The sequence below is a fragment of the Triturus cristatus genome, chromosome 10, assembly GCF_964204655.1.
Source record: "Triturus cristatus chromosome 10, aTriCri1.1, whole genome shotgun sequence".
Lineage (NCBI taxonomy): Eukaryota > Metazoa > Chordata > Amphibia > Caudata > Salamandridae > Triturus > Triturus cristatus.
In genome coordinates this window covers 137268031-137290289 of record NC_140593.1, presented here as the reverse complement: position 1 = coordinate 137290289, position 22259 = coordinate 137268031, and the positions used below count along the sequence as shown (strand labels likewise).

At 44.1% G+C, this 22259-nt stretch overlaps 1 protein-coding gene across 1 annotated transcript in view; it reads right to left on the bottom strand.

Moving 5' to 3' along the window:
- Positions 1–22259, bottom strand: part of LOC146789040 (collagen alpha-6(VI) chain-like) — a 748331-nt gene that overhangs the window by 187194 nt on the left and 538878 nt on the right. Inside the window, exons 21-23 of the mRNA XM_085631021.1 lie at positions 22127–22180; positions 20505–20537; positions 15243–15305 (exon numbers count right to left, since the gene is read on the bottom strand). Of these exons, the coding sequence (XP_085487147.1) occupies positions 15243–15305; positions 20505–20537; positions 22127–22180 (150 nt within the window). The remainder of the gene's footprint in view (positions 1–15242; positions 15306–20504; positions 20538–22126; positions 22181–22259) is intronic.

The window sequence follows — 22259 nt, the reverse complement described above, 5'->3', positions numbered from 1 at the left end:
TAGAGAATAGCCGCATACTGTCCCTCTACCAGGCAGGATTCAGACCCTGCACAAGTACGGTAGATCAAGTATTCAGACTGTTATGCATCATTTGAAAATACGTCACGGTAAAGGGAGGCCACATCTACATAGCATTTGTGGACTTTAAACAATTAACAAATGGGGAAAATAGGTTTGTGAGGAAACTAATGGGGCTGCCCCAATCAACACCACTAATCCCAATGTTTCACGACCTAAACATCAAGCGCATAGGGCAAACAGCAACATTGCGACCGCTGCTTTACTGGACCCGACTATGGATAACACCAGAATTAGCGGTATACAGAGAAGGTGTAAAAGAACTCTTAGCCATTGACATATGTTTAACTTTTTCTTGGCTCAGATTTGTCATGAAATGGCTCATAGAACTAGGCCTTAGCTCATATTGGGCTGAGCCACATAACCTAATATCAAGCTGCAAAAATGTACTGAAAAGAACATATTGGATACATATCTCGAATGTACTTCATCGTGACCCTAATTTGAGAAGGATTACAACTCAATTCCTCAATGTAAAATCTAACGCGTTCTTTGAAGAATTTCTTGACAATATACAGCCTCATTTGGCAAGAATCTTGTTCTTAAAACTAAGATATGACACATTGCAGATTAAGAGTTATACTGTAACGAACTTGCACGTTATGCACTTTAGGGTTAATTGAAACATATGCTCAGGCAAGGAGGAAATGGATTCACCTGTTGTGTAATAGATTGGGATTCAGAGAGCACCAAAATGCTTTAAGGGTGATGACAGTTAGCATTGTACCATATGTAATATTTGCCATATCTAGATATTTGATGCAGTAGGGATTATACAAGGCAAGATGGGGCTAAAGTTGTGATGGTGTAGTGAATAATCTGCTCCTCTGTCTGAAATATGCACTTTGAAATGTATTAATCTTATTTGTAACTTTTTAATTGTATTATATACAGTTTTAGCTGATTTTATATATGCATACAATAGGGGGATGTATTGGAGTACTTAGTGACCAGCATACACCGTTCCTATTTTAAGTAATGTACTGAGACCGATGATTATTTTATTGAGAACACCATAAATCCTGTTAGATAAATTTCAGATTATATTCATTAGTTGTTGTTAGAAACAGGGATTCCCGGTAGGCTAGGGCATGCGCCAAGGCCAGGCAGAAACCCCTGTTCTAGTCAGGGCAAGGGAGCTACACACTGAGGATAACCCTTGCTCACCCCCTTGGTAGCTTGGCACGAGCAGTTAGGCTTATCCCAGAGGCAATGTGTAAAGCGTTTGCGCAACACACACACACAGCGGAGACACACTAGGCACACTACATAAGAGACTCCACACAAGGTTAAATAAAAATATCCTTTGTATTATGTAAAACACATTAGAGTACAATCACAGATATATATACACTGTGCCAATCGGCACCAGGTCACAATTTACAGGGGACTATGTACAAGGCAGCGCCAATCAGGTCTCTGCCAGAATCATCACAAAAACAACCAATAAATGAATGAAATGAAATGAAAAAAACATTTGTAAAGCGCATGGTTACCCGTGGGCATCCCAGCACTAGCTGTGGCGCCACTTAAGCTTTGAACAGATCAAGGTAAAAGAGAAGTTTTCAGTTGTTTTCTGAATTTCAGATAATTAGATTCAAGCCGCAAGTGGTGGGCAAGGTGGTTCCAGAGCTTAGCCGTGTTATATGAAAACAGACGACCTCCAAAACAACCAGTAACTACTGGCATGATCATGAACTTAGTGTCATCACATTAGCATAAACCACATTAGCATTAGGCATACCCACATTAGCTCAGGAGTAGAATGAAAACATTATTGCATGACATTAGGCATCACCTTATGCATAAATGCAACATCATTAGGCATAAAAATACATTACGCAGGCACCTATTAGAATGGGGCATAAACACATTAGATCAGGCATGAACCTAATAACCTGACGTTAGACCTAGAAAACACGTTATACATACATCAGTATAAACACACTTCCCAAACAGTAGTGGTGCACCCCTGAGAACGCAGTAGTACCCATATGGCAGGGACACGACATGGCCTTTAAAACAACCATGCCCCTCGTTGCAGCTGCCCTCTTGTGGTGCAACTGAAGATAATAAAGAAAGTAATGGCACCAACCGTACCACCAGAGCCCCCTGGAACTCTAAACCAAATGGTCCTCAACGTTGCAGCTGCCGCTAATGGGCGGTATAGCTGTGCCAACTAGTCTGGGCACGCTTGTGCCCTTGCAGCCCCACTCTTAAAATAGTTTTGCCAAAAACGTTGCAGCAGCCCGCAACTGCGGTGCCGTTGTGTAGCCCAAGGGACACTGTGGCCCGGCCCATGCTGGTGCCCCACTCTGGGACTCTAAAAATGGACTTTGCCCCAACGTTGGAGCGGCCCGCTGTCCTCTGGGGCCACTGAAGAAGAACAGGCACCGGCTATGTGAGGTAAAGTAATCAGATCAATCAAAAATGGACAGACCCATTGGTGTTGGTACGAACACTGGCAAGCAGTGCTTGGGAACCCACTAGGTGAGTAAAAGGCCCCTCACACACCAACCTAGTTGGTGTCATGCTTCATCATAGGGGCCCCAACCGGGTGGCCGAGCGCCTCCCGGTTGTGCTGCAACGCCTGACTACAGCGGAGCTGGTGTGGTGTGATAGTGTGATGTTGTGAAAAGTTAAAAATACCTCTGAGAATCCTTGCCGGGGGAACTTTAATGATGGCGGCTCAGGATATATTAAAATTAAAAATTATGTGTAGTAACTAAGAAAGGGATTTGATTTCGTAGTTAACTATGTGTGTGGTCTACATGTTTCAGCCCGCTTAAAAAGTATGTGGGGCTTTCTTCAGGACCAGAAAGTGCAGTGAATGGCAAAACAGTGCCACGTGAATAGTGAAAAAGAGAAAAAGAGGGTAATTTACCTACACACTCGCTAAGGTGTGTGGAAGCGATATCAGCTCATTGGCAGACACCGCAGCGAAAAACCTGTGGGAAAGAAAACAATACACAGACAAGGATGGAACAAGATGCTATAATACGTACTAAACAATTATAAAATGCAATCTTTGACTGACTGTGAAAAGGAATCTTAAAGGGCAGGTGGTCGTACAGGTGGCAACACACACGTGGTGACATGCGGCTATTGGCTGGTGCTTCATATTATCAGATGTTATGGTGGGCGGAGTGCGCCCTTGGTGAGCTAACAGTGAGACCAGCAAGGAGCGTGTGAGTCGCTCTCGTGAGGTGCCTGGGCGGAGTGGCAGGCAACTGTAAGCCGGTGACGGCGTGTGGCCACAGGCTAAGGTAGTCGGACTCGGTCGCAACAAGTGAGCGAGGGTGAGACTAATATATCCAGGTAAATTGCGCGTGTACCAAATAAGTTCTAGGGCACACTGTATAGAAAAGGGGCGATTACCCTTGAGTGGCGCTCTGCAATTGAGTGCTAGAAGTAAAAGCATAAAGACAAAGAGAAAATATATTACACTATGGCTGAGTATTGATCGCCGATCAGGAAGGGGAGGAGTGCGCTCCTCCTGACACAGAATCTGTGAAGGAACGGTACAGGGTCAAGACAGGGTAGATGTAGTAGTTAGAAGCCCGGCAATGCCAGAATTAGTCAGCGCGCGTCACCTTACTTGTTCTGAGAGCAGCACCCGCTTGGCACCTACTGTGGTTTCCCGGCTCCTGGATGGTGTGGAGTCGAGGACTGTTGGGGATTTTAAGGAGGCGGGGGCCATAGCGTACGTGCTGCCTGTCCGGTGATCGCGCGAGAGGCAGTGCAGGCTGCGCATGCGTGTGTGCGAGTCACTGATTCGCTGTGGGTGTGGAAAGCGAATGCAGGTGATCGCGTGAGGGGCAAGGCTTGCTGCGCATGCGTGCGTGCGAGTCACTCAATCACTGTGGGTGTGGAGAGCTAATGCGTGTGTCAGGGATGCTGCTTCCGTGCGCATGCGCACGGGCTAGCAAACGAACTGTCGGTGCTGTACAGCGTGCTGGGACTAGTTATGACAGAGATGTCAAATGAATAAGACTTCCAAGTTGAGTGGGGCGTCAGTGCCCCTGCTGGGGATGTTTAAGTGCGTGCCAAGTATTTTCTAGGGCATGAATAAGACTTCCAAGTTGAGTGGGGCGTCAGTGCCCCTACTGGGAAGGTTTAAGTACGTGCCAAGTATTTTCTAGGGCACAGGGTGTGAATTGGGGGAGTCGGAGTGAAACAGCGGACTTGTGATGGCGTAGTGGCCGAGATGTTGATGGGTGAGATAGCCACGGTAGAAGCGGCGTCTGAGCCCCTGCTGGGGATGATAGTGTACAGGCCAGAAAAAGGTAACAGTCATACGGTTAAGGTCTCCTCAGGCTGTTCCAAGGGATATTGTCGTTCAGCCCATTAAGGTGGCTGGAAAGGCGATAAACCCATCTTTGCTCTTGTTCAAACAGGCGGTTCTGGATATTGGGTAAATTATTGTCCAGGGCTTCCACAACGACCCATCGCATATCGTTGGTGGTATGGCCCTTCTCCAAGAAATGATTTGTCATTTTGGTGATGTTCTTTTTACAGCGTATCGTGCTTCGATGCTCGCAAATCCTGGTTTTTACCTTCCGAGTGGTCATGCCAATGTAGACAAGATTGCATGGGCACGTTATGCGATACACCACATTTTCCGTATTGCAATTCGTGTGTTTACGAAGCTCCCATATTTTGCCAGGTTCTAGGTGTAGGCTTTTGGTTGTTTCTGTGATGTGGCAAACGCTACAGTTGCCACAGGGGAAATGTCCTTTGATGTTGGGCAGACCCCAGGCGTTCAGGACCGTGTTGGTAGGTCTCGGAAGGGGAAGAGGTCTTGTGGACACAACAGTGTCTTTGATGGTGCGTGCTCTCTTGTTCGATAGGAGTGGAGGTTCCCAGTTGAGTTTGCCTGTATTGAGTATTTTCCAATTTCTTTTGATAATCTGGGCAACTTTGGGTGTCACTGTGTTGTAGGTGGTGACACATGTCAATGGGGGATTGGTGGGTTCCTTAATGAGGTTGTCCAAAAGGCCATCACGATTTTGATTCCTGGCCCTTTTGTTGGCTGTCTTGGTTAGTTTTTTGGGGTAGCCACGTTGGTGTAGTTTCTCACAGAGGTCGGTGGCTTGTATTTTGTAGTCTTTGATCTCACTGCAATTCCTCCGAAGGCGGAGGAACTGGCCGTAAGGGAGATTCTCACGGAGAACTCGTGGATGGAAACTGGTGAAGTGCAGTAGGGAGTTCCGGGCTGTAGGTTTAAAGTGTGTCTTGCTCGTGAGGCCTCCCGAGGTTGCCTGTATGTCCAAATCAAGAAAGGTGGTCTTGTGCCTGTCTGCGTTATGTGTGAATCTGAGATTAGGGTCACATGTGTTAATCCATTCGCAGAATGAGGCCAGGGACTCATGTGATCCCTCCCAAATTAGGAGGATGTCATCAATGTATCGCCTATAAAACTTGATTTGGGGAATGCGTGGTGTGCTGTTGTTGAGAAGGTGTTTAGTCTCAAAATTGAATACGTACAGGCCTGCTATGCTGGGGGCGAAAACGCTCCCCATAGAAGTGCCGTACTTCTGTAAGTAGAGTTTGCCCTGGTACTCAAAGTAGTTTTCCTTGAGTGCCAAGGTGGCGCATGTCAGTACAAATGAGCGTGGGGTTTTGTGTTGCCAATTGGAGTCTCTTAGAGCCTCTTCTAGTACTCTCAATGTGTCATCTTGGGGAAGGCTAGTATAAAGGCTTTCCACGTCAAGTGATACGAGAAAGGAGGTGTTGGGGTCGTAGTTCACGTCTGCTAGTAGACCTAGTAGGTCCTTGGTGTCTTTAAGATACGTACTGGTGGATTGGACCAGTGGTTGCAGGAAGTGGTCACAGAAGCGTGACAGGGGTTCAAGCAGTGACCCAATGCCTGAAACAATGGGGCGTCCAGGTGGGGGTTTTTTGTTTTTATGGATTTTTGGGACTATGTAGAAATATGGAATTTTGTCTTGTGTGGTGGTGAGGAATTTTGCCTCATTCTGAGATATGTGACCAGAGGTTTCCGCATCATCCACTATGGTTTTGATGCGGGTTTTCAAGATGGGCGTAGGGTCACGAGTGAGTAATTCGTAGTTTTTGGTGTCGTTTAGTAGGCGTTCACATTCCTGATGGTAATCTTCTTTGTTGAGTATGACCGTACCTCCGCCTTTGTCTGCCGGTTTGATTATGATATTTGTATTGGTTTTCAAAGACATGAGAGCCATACGTTCTGCTTTGCTGGTGTTTTGGAACGTGTGAGGTTCTTTGAGTGCTTCTATTTCTTTATACACTGTCTGTTCGTATACCATGATCTCAGGTGGTATGGAGCAAGGTGGAGGCATAAATGTGGATTTGACCCTGAGGGTGGTGTCCCCCTGGTCTTCCAGATCGGTGGTAATCGGTGTGTTTTCGAAGAAGGCCTTAAGTTTGATTTTGCGGAAAAATTCGGCAAGTTCACGATGTAATTTAAATTTGTCCAATTTGGTTGTGGGAGCAAAGCCGAGGCCTTTTTCTAGGATGGTTATTTCTGTGGGAGTAAGAGCATAGTTGGAGAGGTTGGTGACTAGGCTCAGCGCGTGCTCGGGCCTGGTTGTTGGTCTCTGGTTTGACTCCTCGTTTGGGCACCTTGCTGTGGGTTGTCCTGCCAGTGTACGGTGTTCCCTCTGCGTCTCCTTCCGCGTCCTCGTCGGCCTCTTCCTAAAAAAGCCTGTGGATGAGTTTGGTTCAAGTATGGCGGTGGAGGTCCAAACGGCGGATTCCAGCCGTATCCGAACTTTTTCTGGCCTGTACACTATCATCCCCAGCAGGGGCTCAGACGCCGCTTCTACCGTGGCTATCTCACCCATCAACATCTCGGCCACTACGCCATCACAAGTCCGCTGTTTCACTCCGACTCCCCCAATTCACACCCTGTGCCCTAGAAAATACTTGGCACGTACTTAAACATTCCCAGTAGGGGCACTGACGCCCCACTCAACTTGGAAGTCTTATTCATGCCCTAGAAAATACTTGGCACGCACTTAAACATCCCCAGCAGGGGCACTGACGCCCCACTCAACTTGGAAGTCTTATTCATTTGACATCTCTGTCATAACTAGTCCCAGCACGCTGTACAGCACCGACAGTTCGTTTGCTAGCCCGTGCGCATGCGCACGGAAGCAGCATCCCTGACACACGCATTAGCTCTCCACACCCACAGTGATTGAGTGACTCGCACGCACGCATGCACAGCAAGCCTTGCCCCTCACGCGATCACCTGCATTCGCTTTCCACACCCACAGCGAATCAGTGACTCGCACACACGCATGCGCAGCCTGCACTGCCTCTCGCGCGATCACCGGACAGGCAGCACGTACGCTATGGCCCCCGCCTCCTTAAAATCCCCAACAGTCCTCGACTCCACACCATCCAGGAGCCGGGAGACCACAGTAGGTGCCAAGCGGGTGCTGCTCTCAGAACAAGTAAGGTGACGCGCGCTGACTAATTCTGGCATTGCCGGGCTTCTAACTACTACATCTACCCTGTCTTGACCCTGTACCGTTCCTTCACAGATTCTGTGTCAGGAGGAGCGCACTCCTCCCCTTCCTGATCGGCGATCAATACTCAGCCATAGTGTAATATATTTTCTCTTTGTCTTTATGCTTTTACTTCTAGCACTCAATTGCAGAGCGCCACTCAAGGGTAATCGCCCCTTTTCTATACAGTGTGCCCTAGAACTTATTTGGTACACGCACAATTTACCTGGATATATTAGTCTCACCCTCGCTCACTTGTTGCGACCGAGTCCGACTACCTTAGCCTGTGGCCACACGCCGTCACCGGCTTACAGTTGCCTGCCACTCCGCCCAGGCACCTCACGAGAGCGACTCACACGCTCCTTGCTGGCCTCACTGTTAGCTCACCAAGGGCGCACTCCGCCCACCATAACATCTGATAATATGAAGCACCAGCCAATAGCCGCATGTCACCACGTGTGTGTTGCCACCTGTACGACCACCTGCCCTTTAAGATTCCTTTTCACAGTCAGTCAAAGATTGCATTTTATAATTGTTTAGTACGTATTATAGCATCTTGTTCCATCCTTGTCTGTGTATTGTTTTCTTTCCCACAGGTTTTTCACTGCGGTGTCTGCCAATGAGCTGATATCGCTTCCACACACCTTAGCGAGTGTGTAGGTAAATTACCCTCTTTTTCTCTTTTTCACTATTCACGTGGCACTGTTTTGCCATTCACTGCACTTTCTGGTCCTGAAGAAAGCCCCACATACTTTTTAAGCGGGCTGAAACATGTAGACCACACACATAGTTAACTACGAAATCAAATCCCTTTCTTAGTTACTACACATCATTTTTAATTTTAATATATCCTGAGCCGCCATCATTAAAGTTCCCCCGGCAAGGATTCTCAGAGGTATTTTTAACTTTTCACAACATCACACTATCACACCACACCAGCTCCGCTGTAGTCAGGCGTTGCAGCACAACCGGGAGGCGCTCGGCCACCCGGTTGGGGCCCCTATGATGAAGCATGACACCAACTAGGTTGGTGTGTGAGGGGCCTTTTACTCACCTAGTGGGTTCCCAAGCACTGCTTGCCAGTGTTCGTACCAACACCAATGGGTCTGTCCATTTTTGATTGATCTTATTTATATTACAGGGGATACGGACGCACCCTTGCCTCCCTAGCTCTCCCATTGTTCTCCTCAGGTAAAGTAATCAAGCAGAAAGCCTAAGGACTGCAGGTATCAGGTAGAGCCCCACTCACCGGGTACTCCTTTGTGGTCTCGGCGTCGGCTTTCCGCTCCCCAGACCGGCCCCACTCACCGGCAGTCCTGGGTCTCTTCTGGTCATCCTCCGTAGGAGGGGGGCAGGAACCGACCAAGTGCCTCAACCGCCCCCCTCTCATGGGATTCCCTGCACTTCTCCTAGTCAACACCGAGGGGCTCTCCCTGACTCACGGGAGCCCTGTTTGGCTGCAAACAGTCTTCTGGTCTCAGGGGCCGGCCCTGCCCACAGTCAGGCAGACTTGCCTGGCTTCCGGGTTGGGCCGGCAGCTCTTCCCTTCCTCGCCTCGGGTCGCGGCGGTGATATCCTAGCGGCGAAGTGGGGGGTGGGCACCCGCTTACCAATAAAAGCAATTGCGGGGTGGGCACCCGCCATTAAAAGCACATAACAGCAGTGTGGGCTCCCGATAGACCGGCAATCATGGGGGGTGGGCACCCGCCGGCAAAGAGGTAGAAACACGGGGTGGGCTCCCATCGCGAGCACACGATCAGCTAGGTGGACACCCACTCACAGCAGCAGTCAGGTGGGGTGGGCACCCGCTTTTACCGGTAATATGTGGCACAAACGCGGGGTAGGCTCCTGCTGATTTCAGGAGCACAGGGGGAATCCCACACACTGGGGATTCCCTCGCCACACAGCACTGCAGGGGACAGACGCTCCTCACCTCCTGGGCAATAAAGACAAATCGCTCACGGGGCGCTAGAAAGCAGGCAGGAAAGCCCTTGGGGCTGGAATAAAGTTGTAGCACTAACAAGGTGCTAGGTCCCACGATGAAGAGGCAAGGCTGGGCAAGGTCAACAGACCAGGGAACAGCACACTAAGCAGAGCAGCAAATCCTAAGAACAGTCAGGCACAACAAAGAGGCAATCCTTCCAGTGCAGCAGCCTTTACTCCTGCAGAGTCTCTTCCTGGGTCCAGCAGATGCAAAAGTCCTTGGTGCAGTCAGGCAGGCCAGCACGCAGAGACCCTCAGGAGCAGCAGCTGGGTCTCGCGACGGTTCCTCCTGGCAGAGTGTCCCCTCTAAGTCAGCGCAAGAACAACTCATGTATTTATACACCCTTCTGCCATGCTACTAGAAGGGGGCAGAAGCTTCTGGAAGGGTCTTTGGGGAAACCAGTCCCAACTGGTTTTGGGGGAGTGTAGAGCACTTTGTTTACCAGGCTTCCCTCCTCCCTGGAGGCTTGGTAATCCGACACACCACAGGGGGGGGGGAGCAAGCATTGTACAGGGTAGGCACAGACCTATTCAGGGACAGGGTACTTCTCTTCCCACTACTCCAATGGCAGATCTCCTATTCAGCCTGACACTGACTCACCCTGCCCTCCCTGGAGCCAACCAAAACCTCACCTCACCCTGGTCACTTCTAGAACCAGACATGCAATACACATCAGGCAGGCAGGCACACAGCACACATAAATGCCAACTTCTAAAAGTGGCATTCCTAAAATAGTGAAAATAAATGTGCGCACACCATTGCTCAGCATTTATTATTTCCATTCCACACATACCAAACATGACATACTTATCTTGTTCCATTTAGGAGTTATCCCATCAGGAGGGGGGTTTCCAATGTTAGCCTATGGAGGGCAGAGAGCACACACACTTTGCACTGCTAACCAGTGCTAAAGTGCCCAGAGTTCAGGGATGACCCTGCAAAAAGGGCCAAGTCCAACAGTTGTACAATATATGTTCACATTATAGTCAAATATGGACAGTTGAATATTCTGTTTTTACTGTGAAACTTTTCATGGCCTTTGGCCGAAATAAAGTTTTTATGATGATTATCTCTTAACAAAATGTATCAGATGTCATGCAATGGAGTAGAATAAAAAATATATAAAACCACTAACCTTGCTCTCGCCGCATCGCTGAGGTGGCGATGCGGCGAGCGCAAGGTAAGTAGTTTTCTCCCCTCACCCGCCTCGCCCCTGCCCCACCGCTCTTACCTGTGCCGGCTGCGCATGCCACCTTTTGTGTACTAGTGTGTGCGTAACTATTCTATGTATGAAGAAATGGTATGGAAATTTCAGGTCCTGCTATTAAAGCTCCTGATCCATTCACAGATAAACCATAGTTCTTAGATTAGAATTCAGATGTAATGTAATAAGTGGTTAAGGCAGTAAATTGAGAATCAGCCAGTGGTTTTAGTATGGCATTTTGCATAAATGGAATTGAGCTCCCACTCCCAAGGGTGATTCGGAGTATGCTTCTGAGTGTTCCAGTCCGGGCTGGTGGAAGCCTTTTGTCTATCCTGCATCCGAGGAATAGATTTATAAGTGATGGAAACGAAGGGAGTAGAACTCTTTGGCTCCAATATACTAGTGAGCATAAGCCCCCCTCAATATAGCCTGAATCGGACTCCTATCCCCAGTAGTAACCGGTTTACTCAATGTTGAATGAATGAGAACAAAGAGTAGACATTCAGACCTTGGTTTAGAAGGGTGTATGGACCAGGAGATGGGCTCCAGGGCCAGGTAGTAAAGTACCTAGTTCTGACATTGATGGATGATGTAAGTAAGCTGGGCTGGATGCACAGTACTCCGAAGTGAGAAGAGATTTTTTTTAAGAAATCCACTGAATGCCTGATATTCAAGCCCATTCTGCAATGCAGTGTGCTGATGGTGTTTGTGCTCCATTCCAGTGTTTAGTAATGACCAGAATACAAGCCCTGTATCAGTGTTCAGCCCTCCTTGGTAGCTTTTGGGTTTATCTAAGTTGAAGTTCAAGAGACATGTTTCTCAGTCAGATTAGGAAGGTCTGCAGAAAGCTACATTTCCTTTGCCTTGTTTGTGTTGGCCTCCACTCTCTCATTCTCTGTTTTGGTTGTCCTACAGTCTCCTTGTCTACGGTCTAGTTACAAGTTATCTTTTTTTCTGCTGACCCCAGTGCTGACGTTCATGCATTTTTATGTGTACACATATTTATTGACTTTTGCATCTCTCCTTTGCCCCTGTCTTGCACATGTTGTGTTTATGCAGTTGGGTCTCCTCTGTGCTTTTGTGACCTACTGCTCTGTTTCCCATAGACCGGACCTAATATATATCAACTCACACGAAGGGCTGATTTTTGAAAAACATAATTTGCTAAGATTAGCAAACAGAAGCGGAAGCTGGAAAAGAGGGGTTTACATTTTATGTTCAACAAAAGTCATTGGGGTGTTAAAGGGACCCACACCAAGAAAGAGTAAGGAGGTAATGAGAGAAAAAATGTGTCTATTTGCTTCATGGAGCAGATGTGTACGGTTGGCAAAGAATAGTACAGGAATGAAGATGGCTCCACACACGAGTGCCATTCAAGCGAAGAATAATAATAAAGAAGAGAAAATAGTCAAAGTAAAAGAATATGAAAAAATCTGAGGTTTTCTAAATCCGTGCATGCATGGGTTCATGTTCCGTACATTACGCACACTTCGGGTTGGGGAAATTGACATAAGCCCCGTTTATTTATTTTTTGGTGATCTCTTACATACCCTGTGCAGCTTGCAGGGTGTTTTAGAGGACCTTGTTATGTGAATACCCAACATATATGTGCATATCTAAACAATCCACATAATACACAAGAGTCCTATGCATAACTTGAATGAAACAAATGTAATTTACGCATATGCATAATAATTCTGTTCTTATGTATGGCTCTCATAGACAGCCTCCTTCATTTACTTCAATTTCTAAATTTGAAAAACTCACAGCTATGACAAAGCAACAGTAGATTACAAAACTGGGTACCCACTGTGATGTCATAAAAATCTTCCAGGCCAGTCTGACAGGGTTCTCTCGGAGCCTGTCGGTGCAGCGCTGCTTGTCTGCTTTGAATGAAGGCAGAAAGCATAACTGCAGGAGGGGTAAGGAAGGCAAGGACGTTGGTAAGTGTTGGCCAACTATGGCAAGTAAGGGTTTTTATTTACCTTTGAGACAGGGATAACAGAGGCTTTGTTATGTTTGGTGGCTCCCCCATTACTCCTTTGCCTCAGCCTAGCATTTGAAAGCAGGGGAAGTGGATTTTGGGGGGCCATACAGAGCATAGAATGTTAGATGGATAACAGTGAATTACGGGGATGTTTTTTATCCTGGAGTTATGAGTAACATCAAAGACAATGTCATAGACAACTCAAGCTTTGCTCTCGTTCTTTGATGTCACTGAGAACATCTCGTTGAAAAAACTGCCCATCATTTGTGACGCACTGACCTCCCCAATGGTGTCCATCATTGTCCACTGGGGCCAGACCCTTGCCATGTTTTCAGGACAGCACATGAGATAAACGTACATGCAATAAATCTATATGAAAACTATTTATTTAATATTTATTTATAGAAACAGAGCTTAACTTGAAAATATGAATGGATCCAGCTTTTGTCGATCTACCCAGGTACTCTTAAACTACACCGAATGCACTATTCATTTGTAACTTAAATGTAAGCCCATGAAGAACATGAAGGTAAGAGGTGGCCCACAAACCACAGAGGCAAACATCTGAAGAGAATGTATGAACAGTCAGAGAGAAACACACTGGAAAGGAAGGGAGGAAGAGGCTGCACAAAACTAACTTGATGAATTAAGGTTAGTACCAGCTGTGTTAGCACAAGGATAACACCTTTACAAAACAAGGCTAAGGGACACTCAGACTAATGCTGTACTCCTCACAAATTCCACTTTGGCTTTAGATCCGCCTGTTGTATCAATGTCAAACCACATAATTTCTTTACACAATAAAATAAACACAAAAACATATTTTAGCAAATGTTTACTCCTCTATAACTATCCATTCTCAATTCACAATTCAATATCTTCCAGTAGTCAGTTAGGATAAGCTAATTGCAATTTAGTGTAATCCTTTTTAATCAAAATGTGAACATTTTCAAAATAATCATTTATTTTCAATTTTAGGTCTCGACCTACTGACAGCTGTAACTGTGTTGTTGAGGATCTGCCGTCTACATATTATATACGTGGAGTGGGTCCTGCATCAACCACTTGATCATGATTCGATGGCTTTCTTATCTATCTCAGTTCCATGCTGCCTATCTATTGGCCTCTCCAATCTTGCGTTTGTGCTTTACTGCTTTTCTGGTTAGTTGACTTCCATTGCTGATGTAAGGGAACAATTTTTCTTATTTGGCTTTGCGCAACAGGAGTGCATCCCTTTCCTTGTTCTCTTACCCATCATTTCCACTTTACTTTTCATTTACTAACTTTTTTTAACTCTTTTTCTTTTTACCAAAGTCTGGCAGCAGCACACAGCTGCTAGGTGATTCATTTGTGGGCGTTTGTTCTTGGACCTTCTCTCAAAGCACCATAAACCTACCCTTCCCCTGTCTATGGCCTTACGCTCCCTACTGTTTGTTCCTTTCATAGGTGTTTTTATTATTATTTTTGTGAGGGCTGGCAGCTTCACATTTCTCCCAGGTCACCAGTTTCTCCCCCATTGCACAGCATCCAGCACATACTTTATTTCTTTAATTTGCCGTTCTGAAACACATTCAGTCATCTTGGAATGGTAAATAAAAAAAAAAAAATACAACAAAAAAAACCTGAAGATGGCAGTCAGCTAACAGTGTGGAATTAATTTGTTTTGCTTTAAAAACAATTTGAAGATGGCTGCCACACATCGTCTCAGGATTTTCTTTTGTATGAAATAAAATCTTTACATGATGACCACTGCAACTGCGACCATCTAGTGGACGAAGGAAACAAGCAGTGGCAAAACCTTTGACATTTTTAGATCTTGCAATCTGGAAGTGGTGGTAGAGGTTTAGAGGAGTGCACAATGCATTATTAGCCTTTGGAGACCATGACTGAATGTAAGGTGGCGATGCATAACCCGAGAAGGTCACATAGGAACAGGGTAAGTAGAAGGAAACATGTCTCTCACAGGGCCCACTTTACACCCAGAGTCCATGACTGGCAACAGGAACACACATTGATAAAGCAAATAGGTCTGGCCTGCATTTTCACTTATAAATAAGACCTATTGGGAACTATTAGAAGAACGATCATTTGGCAATTCAATTTTGTTTGGCCGTAAATTGATCCAATGTGTCTTGCAATTAAATAAAATAATACAAAAATACCTGTTTTGTATAAAATGCCTGTATGAGATAAAGAGATTAATGTTACAAAAATGTGTAGATAGCTTGTACATCTCGGTTGTAAAACAATCCCCTCGTACATTTTCATGAAAGCACTTCATAGGAGGTAAACGAATACTCCTGAACAGACAATTCCATGATAGTGAAACTATATTACTCCCTTGGGCTGATCCAGGATGTGACGAATAGCAGAAGGGGGCACCCTCAAGCAAGCCAATGATTTGAAAGGCGCTGACTCAAAGCCCCGCTGTGTGTATTGAACACAAGAGAGTGGCTTGGCCAGACCTAAAGGTGAGAGTTATAATTCAAAACAAACCTCTGGTCCTGGAATTCCTTGTGCCCCTGGATCACCAGGAAAACCGGGAGCTCCATTTTCTCCCTGTGGAAGACAAAAATAGCATTAGTGCCCAATACCATCATATGCATACGGTGGGCTATGGTATATGCATCCTGTGCTCATAGACATCAAGGCAACTGTATTAATGTATGTAACCACTGAGCAGGTACCGCATGGTCTGCAGCAGCCCACCTTCATCTACAATGGCAGCCTGTTGGATGATTATTAAACAAATGCGTATTTTGTGTCTAAAAAGAGGAATTTATATTTACTGTCTTAACCCTTTGGTACTGCAAAGTTTTTCATAATATCAATAGTACAGCATTTCTATATTGGACAAATGAGATGAAACAGGAAAGTATGGCAATGAGATTGTACATTTTCAGTAATTCCAAAGCGTGGTACAGGCCTGGAGCCCTACACCTCATGAAGGAAGGGTAGTCTAATACATTATCGAGTTTGAATATCAATCTACCCAAATATTGAATGCAGGATATCAACTACCACTATGCTATGAGGGTAAATGTATGCAATAAAGGGTAGATTCATTATTGCTTACCTCTATCTACCTGATGATACATATTTATCATCAAGGGACATAGCTGTGGAGTTAAGAATAGCAAATATAAATTTACCAATGTATATACTTACCTTCACAATATGTTGGAAGTTGTTATTTTTTGATTCAATATTCTGGTATGAAGATATTACTTACCTCAATACTGTGGTAAACAACCCAAAGAAAACTAGAGTGAATCGCAAGGAGAGGGAACATATAAAACCAGGCTACCTTTGTTGCTCAGAGATATTGAACATCAGTTCAGTGTGTACTTCAGCAACGCAGTAATTCTGAAGTACAACACAAAGTGAAGGGAGTTCCACCCTGCCACGCAAACTAGAAATAATTGTAAAAAAAGGAAAACTAAACCAGTCTTGGATTGCTGCTGCTAAAAGCAATTCCACGTGTAAGGAGAGCTTACCACGCGATAAGACATCAATCATCTCACTTTCAAAACTATATCAAAATTAAGTTCAGCTATGTCCTTAGGAAAACTTCTTAAAAGACTGAGGAAAAAGTTGAAACACAGAGGATTACATCACCAAGCCAAAAAGTAGACATAATAGAACATTAGTGGTCGAAATATAAGTCGCGAAAAAGAGAAAGCAGTCATTTGAATTGGCTTACTGGTGTTGTACTTCCTACTAATTATTGTGTGCAGGTTTTATTAACCTATAAAGGGACATAGGCTTATCTATAAAAGTCTAAGATTGTTCTTCACATTATGTCTTTTATTTCACTCTTTTTTCTTTTTTACCCCTCTGTTTTATTTATGTAATATTGTTCTTTATGTTAAAATCATGAGGTGCCATGCTTTGCAAACATGTATTATTAAAATGTGTAAAGTACCAAATAAAAGGTTCAAGGAAATTGATGGCAACAAATAAATGAAATAAGCATAAGTAAGATGAAATACGCAGAATCTTTTTTCAATCAGTGCCTACTTCATTAGAAACATACATTAAGAAAAAAATCTATATAGTGGTGCATAATCTACTATTAGGCACCCTAGAATAATTATAACAAGGTCCAATAAGGACCCTGATGATATTCATGAAAATGTAAGGCTGGAAGGAACATGACAGTGTTGTATAAGACTCCTGCAATGCTCCAATGACTACACTCATTCTTTACAGCCAAAGGGAAGACTGTGGTACCAAGGATAATGCTCAAGAGCACATCTGCAAACAAGGACGTTACCAGCTCATTCACAAACCTGAACGTGACAGTTTGCAAAATGAATGCAGGCAAGGGATGCCCTGTACCACATAACACAAATCTGTTGAATGTTAAAAGAGTTCACAGCAGTGCGGTTAGAATTGCTGGCGTATCTACTCAGCTATATCCTGAGCAAGTCCTAAATTGTTGGAGAAACACAGCCATAGTGGTAGTTGCCAAATGCTGGCTAGGCATTGAGTGCTCAGAAGTGGTAAACATGTTGTAACCTTTTTTTCTGTGTAAGGGTATCTTTGCCTAGTGCCTGATTCATAATTATCACTTTTTGCACACCAGGGGTTACATCTCATGGGCAATAAAAACATATGCATGCTTGTGTGTCCCTGATTTTCCCTCTACCCACCTACATTAGATTAGTATTTCCACTAACCGATACACGAGTAGGCACATGGTGTAGACATGAATATTCACTCACAAGTCACCCTGTGCAGAGCCGACATTAATGCCCCACCTCATTAAAATAAACTGTGCATCCAACAGGTTCTCTGGGTCCAGTAGCTGAACATCTGTACACCATAATATCCCCAACAAAGACTTACGCTGCTGCATGGGTGTCATTCACAAGGAACGGAAGGTCCTTGATACAAAAGTGCCCTCCACGCACCTTCCTGTATAGAGGGAATAAGTTGATCTAACTACTCACATCATCATGTCCTTCCGGATAGCTGGGTCACACATAGGACAAATTACACTCATTTAGAGAGAGATATATAGCAACATACATTCTTAACTTGTTCTTTGTGCCTACATGAGGTAACAAACGTATGAGCCTCAACCGGGACAGAGGTGGATATACCCAACTGTCTTTTCTATTTTTCTTTGTGATTGTGCACAATGGGCCATGAGGTGGTTGCATCGACATCTGAACCAACATGTGGGTCTAACCCTCCTGCGTCACCTAGGTGCCCAAAGAGTGGTCCTGCTACCCTAGAGTCCCCAGGTGATAAACCTGTGAGCTGTACATCACTGAGGGTGGATATGTGCTCAAACCGCATCCTTGAAAAGTGGAATTTAAACCTGACCTCAGCTCTATCTTATCCACTGGCTTTGGAAGGTCCAATAAGGTCCTTTCATTCCTCTTCGCGCTTTGCATATCTGTGTTGATGAAGAGTAACTGAGGACGAGGGTGGCCCCAGATATCTGCCAGCTAGTGTTTTGGACGTAGCACTGTGCTGCTGGTTAAATATAAATAGGAGTAAATGTTTGTGTATATCGTTGTCTGTTTTTTGTTCTTAAGACATAGGGGTACATTGTTCTTAAGATGGAGGGATACATGTGTGCATTCTCAGTATATTAAGCATAGTACCCACAATTGCATATCTGCTATTGATTTATTATTAAAAATGCAATTTGTAGTTGTTGCCAATGAGCCAGGGTATTACCTGTATTCACTGAATTGTGTTTTTATGTAAGATTACAATGAATAACTGAATATGGCAAATGTTTTTTCGATACCTATTGTTTGTCTCATAAAGGTTATATTTAAAATGAAATGAGCATGTCATGTTGCCATTGTTTGGAACTCCTTTCCACTACTTACTTGCCACCCCTTGCTGTAGCACCACACGGCAGCAGCGTAGTAAAGAATTTACGTGACACCGGCTCTGACAGTGATTGCCATCACTGTACAAACACAACAGAGGAGCAAAACATGCCCCGTAAACCCATTACTCCTTTCTTTTCCCATTGAGTTACCAGCCACCCCTTGCTGTAGCACCACACGGCAGCAGCGTAGTAAAGAATTTACGTGACACCGGCTCTGACAGTGATTGCCATCACTGTACAAACACAACAGAGGAGCAAAACGTGCCCCGTAAACCCATTACTCCTTTCTTTTCCCATTGAGTTACCAGCAAACCCACAGTGTGGGCATTAATCATTGGCCTTCTCCGGATGCTTGAACAATAATTTATTGAGTTCTTCATGGTCTTATTTACTTTTGTGCCCTAAACTTATCCCTGCCACACAACATGTGATGTGTTCAGAAGGTTATTGATTCCTCATCCTCATTGCTCGACTTTTACCAGGAGAGAACAAACCACAGTGCAAAAAAACTAGTTAACACAGACACCAATAGAAATGTGCATCTAGAAGGTGAAAGATCACCAACAAAAGGGAAACATTTACATCAAAGATTGCTCAGATTTTTGGGGAATTCACTATCCCAAGTTCTCATCCATTTGTAACTGTTCTTTCAACTATTTTGCCTTGATCAGCGTTGATTAGGTGAGCCTGTAACTTCTTACCAGAAAACCCAGTTTTTGGAACATCCCTGTACTCTTTTGAACAATGAACTAGCGCTTCCTAGGAAGGTGCCCATTTTGAAATTGAAACTGCTGTGTCATTGGAACAAGTTCTTCCAGGATGTGAAATCATGGTTGTTTCCCCATTGGTAAAAACTCCAACGGAATGTTGCCAATTTAACTTGTTACCACACCTCCACTCTTCTTCAGGCTCTGATAACACAAATGCACAAATTTCACACGGGCCAGCTTTCGACCACTCTTGAAAAACACAGAGGTCTAAGGGGCATATCAACAAGGGATTTATCTCTGCTTCTTTGGCTTTAAAAGCCAAAAAAGCAGAGATAAAACTAGCGCCCTATCAACAACAGGGTGCTAACACGCAAATTTGCATTTTAGCACCCTTTTACTCTACGCTTCTCCTTGCATCTCTAATGAGATGCAAAGGGGGCGTTCCAGAGTAAAATAATAGGAGAAATGTCGCTAAGCGACATTTCTCCTATTATCAAGAATGTCGCTAACCCTGTTAGAGACAAAAAAAGCAGCGCTAACCGCGGTTAACGCTGCTTTTTTACGTCTGCTAATTTTCAGACTTAGCCATGATATCCTATGGAAGGAGGATATCATGGCTAAGTTTGCCTGTCCCTATCAACAAGGTAACGTGTGATTATCGCTGGGTTTCCAGCGATAATCTCACGTTAGCCTGTTTGCGTGTGGATTTTTATTGCTATTGAGATAAGCGTTGCTAATAGCACGCTATCTCAACGATAAAAATTCACGCTAGCCGGCGATAATTATCCTCACTCTAAGAGCGCTGAGCGATAATTATCGCCGGTTGTTGTTGATATGCCCCAAAGTTCCTTGAAACTTGAGGTTATGCCAGGAAGGGCTCCGAATCTGCCCTAGTGGAGATGATGGATACATTTGAGAATCATCCTATGTCCATGAAAAAGTTGGCTATTTTGCAAATTAGTGTGGTGTTCTAACTAACTTGTGGCTCTGGTTTTGTACTTTGACTTTTGCACCAAGAAGACAATTTCAGTTGAATGTTGCACTCTATCAATACAAATTCAATTCACATTTCTGAAAACTTTAAATAAAAAAGAAACCTGAAACAGATATATTCTCTACACAATATTCACTTTCACTTCGACGTAAGCATACATCTTCAGAATGTACAAATATGTGAAGGTGTAGTAGTACCTTTGGCCCCGGGATTCCCTTCCGACCTTGCACCTGTGCAAAAAGTAACAACATAGAAATGTTATCACTGCAGCTTTTAATGCAAGTCACATACCTAGGCTGCTACTTTTCAGTAGAAAGAGACACACCTTTTTGGAAAAGCTTAAAAACGAATTTACATATTTGTGTTGACTGGCTTGAGGAACATGTGACATGCATGTTTTGATAAGCCTCAGTATTATGCGTAATCTTGATTTATAACGAAGAAACACAAATAATAAATGGGAAATAAGGAAACTTTAAAGTATCTATATTTTTTTTTGAAATGCTGAATAGTGAAATAAAGATAGTAATAACAATTATTAATCCTTTTTTCGCCCTACACCTTACTACCCCCTGTTTACATCATGGTCAGCTGATTTCCCCACTTCTTCATCGCCCCTGCATCAACCCTACGCGCCATCCTTCCTCTGTGCTGCCGGTAGCTCAGCAGTTTGGCTGAAGTGCTACATTTTTTCAATCACAATTGGGCTTTTTTTTCACTTATCCCTTGCTGGTCACTTCTTCAAACGGACCCAAGTTATGTGCTAATTATATGGACGCAAATGTGACTTCGCAGGAAATGACCTTACACAAACGTGCCAATACCAGAAGTGACATTAGTAAAGAAATGCAGAATAAAATAACAATACAATTTCATTAAAGGAGACTCATATCTTACAAGAGTAGTGAGCAGTGCTTTGAGTGAGTGACAGCACAACAAGTGAGACTTGAAGGCTCTAAGTGTATTTCATTTTTCCATGACATTATCAGGGCTTGTTTTTTTAAACTATAGCTAATAGAATAGTGTATTACTTTAGCCATGGTTAGTTTAGAAAAAAAATTATTCTATCTGGGACATGTTTTCAAGAGACACTTGTACTGATGGGCCGCTCTTCAATACCAAGTGACATATATGTGTTGGAGAGCCATAGTATGAAGGAGCAGACACATTTTGATGAGCTTCAATGTAAAGTAGCAACCTCTTTTTGATGAGCTTTGATTCCAAATGGCACAGATATGTGAATGATCTTCAATACCGAGCATCGTGCACATGTCAAAAATTACTGTTCCGCCAAGCTACTTATATGTGCTTATTTATTCTTGTGACACTCTTCAAAACTAAGTAACATATATGTGCTGACGACCTTCAATATCAAGTAGCATACATTTGTTGAAGAGCTTCAACACCAAGTGACGTACACATCCTAATTAAACATGTTACCAAGTGATGTATGTGAGGTTATTCTTGTGCCACACTTCACTACCAGGCAACATACGTGATGATGTGTCTTCAATAACAAGTAACAAGGATGTACTGATGATCTTCGGTATCGAGTAACATGCATGTGTTGAAGAACCTTAATCCCAAGTCACATACACATACAAATTAAACAAATTGCCAAATGACATATGGGTGCTTATTCCTGTCTTGACACACTTCACTACCAAGTAACGTACATGTGTTGATGATGTTCACTATTAACTAACATGCATGTGTTGAAGAAATTCAATCCAAAGTGGCATACATGAGCGAGCGCTGCGGTCCTAGTTTTCCAACTACGCAACATACAATATCAGACACAACAGAGCGTTAGCTTTACCGATTTCCCTCTGGATCCTGGTGATCCTGGCTCCCCATGTGGTCCAGAGTCTCCCTGTAGATATAAAATACAGAACTGGATCAGTATAGGAAATGTGAATAAAATTATAGTAATTAATGTTGTACAGTGTGTA